Genomic DNA, 9336 nt, shown 5'->3' on the forward strand with positions numbered 1-9336 from the left:
GTAGTAGTAGTAGTAGTAGTAGTAGTAGTAATAGTAGTAATAGTAGTAGTAGGTACTTTATCATTTTTTAAATATCTTTTATTTATATTTCAACTTTTCTCATCAATATATATATATATATATATATTTTAAATTATGGACAGAATGTTTGTTTATAATATTGATATACAATATGTCTCCATATATATATAATATATATAATTATATTATATATATTATAAATCATTTTATATATGATTATTTCATTCCTCCATAACAAAAACACAAAAAAAATTTCTTTCTTATAATTTATTATTTTTTTTTACTCTCTTATTAAACAAACACATAATAATAATAATAATAATCAGGCATTGAATCAATGCATGTTGAAAACAAAACTTAAGTAAGATTTGCTCTTAATAACAATTTAATAATAATAATAATAATAATAATATTAATAATAATAACAATGAAGGAAATATTATAGGTAACTCACGTTTAATTTTTTCTTTTCTTTTCTAATAAATAAATAAATAAATAAGCTGGAAAATTTTTATTACTTTAAATACATACATATTTATATATATTTATGTATAATAATAATAATAATAATGAGTTTTGTTTTTATCGTGAAAATTTCTATCGATTTATTTTTATTTTCGGTGTGCCTTTTATTTATATATTAAAAGAAAAGGTTGATAAGGTGTGTATATATATATACATACATATTTATCACAGAATTCAAAAACTTTAAAATTCCGTTACGTATTCCTTTTTACCCCCCCCCCTCCACCCCCCTCCCCCCGAAAAAAAAATTCAGTGTGATGAAGTTTAGTATTAATTTTTCCTCCCTATTGGTATCATTATTATTATTAACACGATTCAAAACGTTTTTTTATATAAGATTTTTATAATCACAGTAATCATAATAATAACGTTTCACTGCCTTTTTTTAAAATTATCATTATCATTTATTTATTATGGTTAAATTAAAATTTAATTTTAATATTATTATTATTATTATTATTATTTTTTAATTAATTAAAATCCCAATCAAATCCATCAATTAAACAAAAACGCAATTTAAAGTTTAAAATTTTCCAGCTGTTATTATCATTATCATCATTATTATTATTATTATTATTATTAAAATTTAAATTAAAATTTTTTTTTTTTTTTTTTTCGTTTAACATCAATCAATCATCAACATTTTTTTTAACAGGAAAATTTACATTGAATATAATTTTCATTCGTTTTTCTTTTTTTTTTTAGGGGAAAACCCCAAAAAAAAAAAAAAAATTTTCTTTTATTATTATTATTATTGATAAATCATTTCACGATATAAGTAATTAAAATAAATTTTCTTTTTTATTATTATTATTATTATTATTATGAGAATGAAAAAGAAAAGAAAAAAGAAAAAATTAATAAATTTTTTACAGGCTATTAAAATTACACTAAATAAAATAATAATAATAATAATAATAATAATAATAACAAAGTGTAAGTTTTATTTTTTTTTTTTTTCTTTTTTTTTTTCTTTTCTTATTTTTTATTTATTTATTTATTTAAACCGATCTAATATTAACATTTTATTTTATTTTTTACTAACATTTTTTATAAATTTATATATTTATATATATTTTATTTAAATTATATAAATCATTGCCGACGATGACGATGACGTAGATGTTTTTCTTTTTTCCATAACGTTAATACAATAAAAATCCATTTTTTAACTTTTTTTTAAAACTTTTATTTAATGCAGAAACAAAAAAAAAAAAAAATTTTAATATGGCTCCCCAACTTGTTAAAATGTAAAAAAAAAAAAAAAAAAAAAAAAAGAAAAGGCTTCGTTTAAAAAAATAATAATAATAATAATTTTTCTTCTTTGAAATTCAAATGAAAAACGCGCGGTTTTAATAATTTTTTCTTATTTTTTTTTTTTTTTTTTTTTAATTAGCTCTTCGTAAGAATTAATTAAGAAAAACACACAACTAAAACTACGTGTGGGAGAGAAAGAGAGAGATAATTTCAAGAAAAAGAGAAAAGAGAGAGATGGAGAGAGAGAGCGTTTACACAGTTTCCGTAAGTAACATTTTTGTTTTTTTCTACTTCCGGTTTCGCACAAAAAGAAAAAGAAAAAAAAATTATTTATCGAATGAAGGATTACATCGATTAAAAATCGATTTATTATTTAAACTCGAAACTTCTCGAAAGTTCTCGAAAGCGCGCGTAAAAAAAAAAAAAAAAAAATTCAAAAACTTTTTAAAATGATGAATGAATGAATGAATGAATGAATTTCAAAGGATGCCTTTTCTATTTTCTTTTTCTTTTTTGTTATTAATACGATCATCACGTGTTGAAATGAGAATCAATTTAATAATAATAATAATAATAATAATAATAATAATTTCTTTTTCGTCTGCTTCTGACAACTAATCTATTATATATATATATATATATATATATATACTTATTAGGCAATAACAACAAAAAAAATGTAATCTATGTGCAATTTAATTTCCCTTTACGTTAAAAAAAACAATTTAAATATCATTATTATTATTATTATCATTACTATTATTCTTTCTTCCGGTTATGCACATAACAATTATCATTATTATTATTATTGTTCAAAAAATGCTTTTTTTTTTTTTTTAAATAAAATACAATCCAATGCGTCTTTTGTTTTGTTTTTTGTTTAAATGAACATGATAACGGTATCATTACATATGTATTGTTTTTCTTATGTATCGATGACGTCACGATAATAATAATAATAATAATAATAATAATAATAATAATAATAATAATAATAATAATAATATTAATAAATAATTTATTTCAACATAATGAACTCAAAAACCCTTCATATATATATATATACTCATATATATGTTATAATTTTTCGTCAAGATATTAAAAATCTTAATTTACAAACACGTGACAATAATAATAATGATAATAATAATAATAATAATAATAATAGATAATAATAATAATAATAATAATAATAATAATAATAATATTTTTTTTTAAAAAGCAAAGCAAAAAAACAATAAATTTACCACATATCGATTCGTATTTATTAACGATAAACATTTGAAAAGGGTTTAACTTTGAGGCTGAACGCGAGTGGGAGGGAGTAGTGGGGAGGGGGAAAGAGAGAGGGAGGGAAAGTGAGGAGGAAAGGGGAGGGGAATGGGAGTCGGAAAAACCAAAACAAAAGACGCACACACTTCGATTTCGCGGGTAAAAATAATTTTTTTCCAAATAAAAATATAAGAGAAAATTCTTTAAATATTAACAATTTTCTTCTCTTTTCTCTTTTATTCTCTTCTTCTCTCTTATCTTCTCTCTTTTTTCATATATATACACATTTATATATATATATATATATATAATAAATAAATCTTATGATTCTTATGTTTTCTATTTGAAAAAGAAAAAAAAAAAACAGAAGAAAAAGAAAGAAAGAAAGAAAGAAAGAAAGATTTAAAAAGTAATTTTTTTTGATTTTTTTGTTTGTTTGTTTGTTTGTTTTAATAATATTATCATTATCATTATTATTATTATTATTATTATTATTATTTATTTATTATTATTATTTATTATTTATATTTAATAATTGAATGTGTCTAAAGTTGATTCTCATTTGGTTTGAGGTTGCGATCCTGTATCTCCACCCCCGATGGCATTTTTCTCTCTTTCCTTCATTTTATCGCAATAATCGGCGAAGATATCTCGGAAGCGTGCCCATGATTTTTCAGGGACGGTTATAGCTGTTCGGAAATTGGTTTTCACCTAATGATAATAATAATAATAATAAATCGCATTAAGAGTCGTGATTTTTTATGTTTAAATTGTTTGCGTTTGTCGTTTTTGTTTCTTACCTCAGAAATCCGCATGTAAATCCCACGATTATTTTGACCAATGTCAAAATAAAAGTTTTTATTTTCGACGCGCATGTGTTTCCCTTCGGGTAACTCTCCCTTATAACCTCCATCTTCCGTACCGAATTCTTCGAGGAGATCAGTTAATGCGTCTCTAAATTCAATCATACCTTGAGCCGGTATCGCGATTTGAGAGCGTGGTCCCCCTCTTGGTATAGTTTGCGACACCTTTAATAAAACAAATGAATGAATGTCAATGTGAAAAAAAGGTACGAGTCAAACAAAAAAAAAAAAAAAACAGGGTTTCCTTGAGAACTTACTCTTAAAAATCGGCCGCGTGAGTTTTCTTTAAGGTCCAAAAAGTAGCGCTTGTTTTCTTTGATCATCATTTCGCTCTTGAGTTTACCATCCTCGGGTACGTTTTCGGGATTAGGCGGTCCGAGGGAAGCGTAGTAATCGCTGAACGTGGACAAATGATCGCGAAACTCGGCTGCCGTCGAAAGAGCTAAAAATATTTGACTCCTCCGACCGTCGGCTCCTATCTGAAATACACGATTTCGTTATTCGATATTTACATTTACCTAACAACGACAACAACAACAACAACAACAACCACAACGACAACAACAACAACAACCACAACGACAACAACAACAACGACAACAGCGACAAACGACAATGACAACAAACGAATTATATACGTTTTACATCATTCGCGCATTTTTCTATTGCCAACTTTACAAAAAAAAAAATCTCTTATCACACGTATTAACTTTTAAATATATGTATAAAATTATTTATCGGATGATGATGATGATGATGATGATGATGAAAATCATCTGGAATATTTAAAAAAAAAAATGGGGGGGTGGGGGTGGGGGTGGGAATCTGGAATTTTTTTTTCCAACTCGATGTCGGTCGCATTTTTTTACTTTGCTCTTCTGCTAGCAAAACTATTTATTAAAAGACGGAGAAATTTATTATTATTATTATTATTATTATTAACATTCAAAAGTCTCCTCACCTCTGCCACTTTTATGAACCTTCCTCTTCGATTTTGTTTCACATCTAAATAAAACCTTTTCGATTGGATTTGCAGCATCTTCGTGGCCAGCTCCTGTTCGCCCTGCGGCTGCTGCCCTACAAAATAATAATAATAATTATTTACATTATTTAAAACATTTTCTTGCGATTATTTTCGATAATATTTTCGCTCTCTATACGATTCGTTGCTCTTTCCCCCCCCCCCCCCCCGATTTTCCGAATTTTCATTTTTTTTTTATAAAAAGTTGTGGAGGGCCCACAACCATTTTCAAATACAGAATACAAGAAGAAGAGGAAAACTCTGATAATTCTTCCGAAAAATTTGTTGGAAAAACATTTTTTCTGCACTTGCGTAGTAAAGATCAATAAGCCGCAATCAACCTTTCCACCCCCCCCACCCGTCCCCCCATTTTGCCTTTTCTAAAAATCATCCAAATTTTTTTTTTTTTTTTTTTTTCTATTTTTTTTCCCTATTTTTTAGTTTGAATAAATGAGTTTTTCATTTCTCCCCACGAAAATCGAAAAAAAAAAAACCCGATAAGTATCGGGGGGAGGGGGCGAGGGGAGGAAAATCGGGAAATTTAACATCTATTTGTTTTATTACGTGATCCGGATGATGCTGCAAACGGGAGGAAGACTCTTACGAAAAAAAAAAAAAAAAATTTTTTACGCAATTTTTTCAAACAAAGAAAAGAAAATTCAATTTTCCATTATTATTATTATTATTAATTGCCCCCCAAATTTTCCCAAAAACATGAACATACCGGACGGACATGACAAAAAAAAAAAAAAAAAATCATTTTCAATCTTTCAACCTTCCGTTTTAATTAACAACAACAACAACAAAGACAAAAGAACAAGAGAGAGTAAGTGAATGAGTGAGTGTGAGAGAGATAGAGATAGAACCTTTCGAAAATAAATAAATCGAGCGCCATTTTAAATCCGGACCAGCCTAACCTTAATTTCGTGTGTCGGGTCATATTTGACGCAAGACAAGAAAGTAGAAAAAAAAAACCACAAAGGAAAAAAAAAACGTGCGCGCATTCAAAATTTGCAACACAAATTTTCCTTTTTCCTTCTTTTTTCTTCCTTTTCCTTTTCCTTCCTTCCTTCCTCCCCACCTTCCTTCTTTTTTTTTTTACAACGTCGATTATGTGAGACTTGTGAGGACATTTTTTTTTTTATTACCTTTTATTTTAAAACCGTCGAAAATTGATAGCAATAAAAACGTAAAAGAATTTTCACTTTTTTACGATGGGTAATAATCTCCCCAAAAGGTTTCACCAAAAAAAATTCTACTCTCATCTTTAACTCGGGTGGTTTTGTTGTAAAAATATACATGATTTCCAAGTGACAAACGCGACAACCAAACAAACGAACAAACGGTTTCGACAAACACGTCTTTTTTTAAACGTGAATTTCGATCGTATATATAAATTTTTGTAAGGACGAATCGTCATTTTTAATTTTTGTATCATAACAACGACAAACGACAACAAACAACAAACGACAACAAACGGGAAAGATTAACAAATTAATTTCACTCGAATGAAACAAATCTGGTAAAATGGATAAATTTTAATTTAACGTCGTACCTAAAAACAAAAACGAAAATTTCAAATTTTCAAATTCATTCGCACGGACATGATGATAATGATAATGATAATAATTTTTGTACAGGAAAATCCAACCCCCTCCCCCACCCCCTCTTCCCTCTCACAAAATGTAGCATTTTTTCCCTGCGTACAAAAAAAAAAAAAATTTTTTTTTTATCGCTGTCGATGACAATGCCGAAATTCTCATCGATTATTATCATCTTTTATTAAACCAGGACCGTATTAATTCGACCACGTGATCAATTTACAGGTTTTCAGGTTGTTTTAATAACGACTGACCGATGATGTTGACTCACCTTCCGGATACCAATATTGTATTTTTTCTAAAACACCGTCGCCGCCACCGCCACCGTTACCGTTTTCAGTCTTATTATTATAATTATTACTATTATTATTATTATTACTACTCATGATGACGTTGTTTTCGGATTTGATAAAAACTTTTTGACCACCCGGGTTTTCCCCCCTCCGGTACTCATCATTTCTCGTATCTGCTTGACCCAAACGGGTCTCACATCAATTTCCATTTGCTTCCTCGAATCCCCATTCATCGTTTTTTTTTTTAAATTAAATTAAAATTTTTTCTAAATAAAACAATTATTATTATTATTATTATTATTATTATTATTTTAACGGAAAATTTTCGCGCCTCGCGTTTTCTTTTTCTTCATTTGATAATTAAATGTTTTTTTTTTTTTTAAATAAAATACTATTGGTAATACTGTAAGAAAAAAAAAATTAAATAATAATAATAATAATAATAATAATAATAATAATAATAATAATAATAATAATAATAATAATAATAATAATAATAATGAGAGGGGATCGTTTTGAGTGATTTCCCATCAATCGATGACGTTGAAAAAAAAAAATGATAATAATAACAAATGCATTTCCCTTTTTCTTTGGGGGGGGGGGAGAAAGAGGGGAGGGGATTTTCTTATTTACTATAACGCTGCGTTCAACCATTTTTTTTTTTTTTTTTTTTTTTTTATTTCAAAACAAAATTAAATTAATTACAAAATATTTTAAACGCTTTTCTCTTCGGGGGGTGGGAGTGGGTGAAAGGGGGGGGAAAAAACTTTGAGATAAAACACGAATAATAATGATGATAATAATTCGATTGAGAAATTACAAAAATTTACAATTTTCCTTTTACTAGTACTAGTTAATAATAAAATTTTTTTTTTTTTTGTTAAAAGTTCAAACGACAAAATATTTACATACATAAGTACATAAATACATAAATACATGAGTTATTAATTCGTATGAATTATTATAATAAAAAAACTTTCTATTCGTGAAATAAATGAAAATCGAGATAAAATCAAATACGACCTGAAAATTTCAAGGCAAACATAAAACATTCATTTAACTATTTAAAAACTACAAAAAAAAACCAAAAAAAACCGAAAAAAAATTCAAACGTCTCGTCAAATTTAAATGTAAATATTTAACGGATTTAATAATAATAATAATAATAATAATAATAATAATAATAATAATAATAATAATAATAATTTTCTTTAAACTCAGTCAAACCAAAACATCCACCTTATCCAATATATATATTTGATTTTTCCTCATACGGAATTCATAACGTTTTTCTTATTCTTTTACGTTAAAATGACGTCACACACGCACGTATTATTTATTAGTGACTCATTGTAATTTTATTACGTACGAAAATCTCATTCAACGCCTTTCTTAATAATTATTACTTCTATTAATTATCACTTTTAATTATCAAAATATGTATATACATCTTTTCATTTATGCGGCTCATGCGAAATCTCATTCATTAATCGCAAAAAAAAAAAAAAAAAAAAAAAAAAAAAAATGTCGGAGTGTTTTTCTCTCTTGAAATAAATTACAACCCTTATAAAAAAGTATCCCGTAAAAAAGACTAATCGTTTATATATATTTATCATCATTATTATTGACGCTAAAATTAAAATGGCGATGATTTACGCAGCGTTATTTATTTATTTATTTTTTTTATTTCAGAAATAAATAATTATCGGGCCTCTCGTTTAAATAATTTAAATTAACCGTCGTCGCGGATCGAATGCGAGCAAAACCACGGGGAGGCAACAAGACGATCGTCGACACATGACGACGACGACGACAACAAAATACGGTGAGTTTGCATTTGTTATTCGACAACATTTTTTCCATGCAACGATTATTCTATTTAAAAAAAAAAAAAATTATTTAAATTCGGAATCGCGGAAATATAATAAATACTAAACGGCTAATATACGAAAGAATTTGATAATAATAATAATAATAGTAACAAATTCACTTAAACGTTTACGAACGAAAACAAATAAAACGTTTCACATAGCAAACTCTGCTTTAGAACTACAGGTATAAAAAAAAAAGCCATGGATTGATTATGTAAAACCACTCAAAACGATTTCCGGCGGGTTTTTTCTTTTCATTTAACGATTCTAAGAAATTTCCTCACAGAAAAAAAAAACGTTCAACGTTTTTAAAACTCTAACAAGTTAAACTATACACATACATAATAATAATAATTTTTTTAAATGATGTTATTTTAAATTGATTTTAACCGATAAAACAACAACAACAACAACAACGTGTGACTGACATTTTTTCCAAACTATTCAAACATATTGCCAACCGCGTCGCGTAACCGACGGAAAAAAAAAAAACCGTTAAACTACCAAATACAACAACAACATAATATCTTAACCGCAGCAAACGCGCTGGCATACGACTGAATCGATGAATGATGATGATGATGATGAACAACAATACGTACAAAATTTTTA

The 9336-nt window shown here is 26.7% G+C and overlaps 1 protein-coding gene across 1 annotated transcript; it reads right to left on the reverse strand.

The window, feature by feature from the left end:
* Positions 1–3633: 3633 nt before the first annotated feature.
* Phum_PHUM500120 (pur-alpha, putative) lies at positions 3634–4977 on the reverse strand (the record flags this gene model as incomplete). Its single annotated transcript, XM_002430758.1, has 4 exons — positions 3634–3786; positions 3876–4103; positions 4196–4417; positions 4900–4977. The coding sequence occupies 4 exons, from the start codon at positions 4975–4977 to the stop codon at positions 3634–3636; spliced, it is 681 nt and encodes a 226-aa protein (XP_002430803.1).
* Positions 4978–9336: the final 4359 nt, after the last annotated feature.

Source organism: Pediculus humanus, genomic scaffold, assembly GCF_000006295.1.
Source record: "Pediculus humanus corporis 1103172108266 genomic scaffold, whole genome shotgun sequence".
Taxonomy (NCBI): Eukaryota; Metazoa; Arthropoda; class Insecta; order Psocodea; family Pediculidae; genus Pediculus; species Pediculus humanus.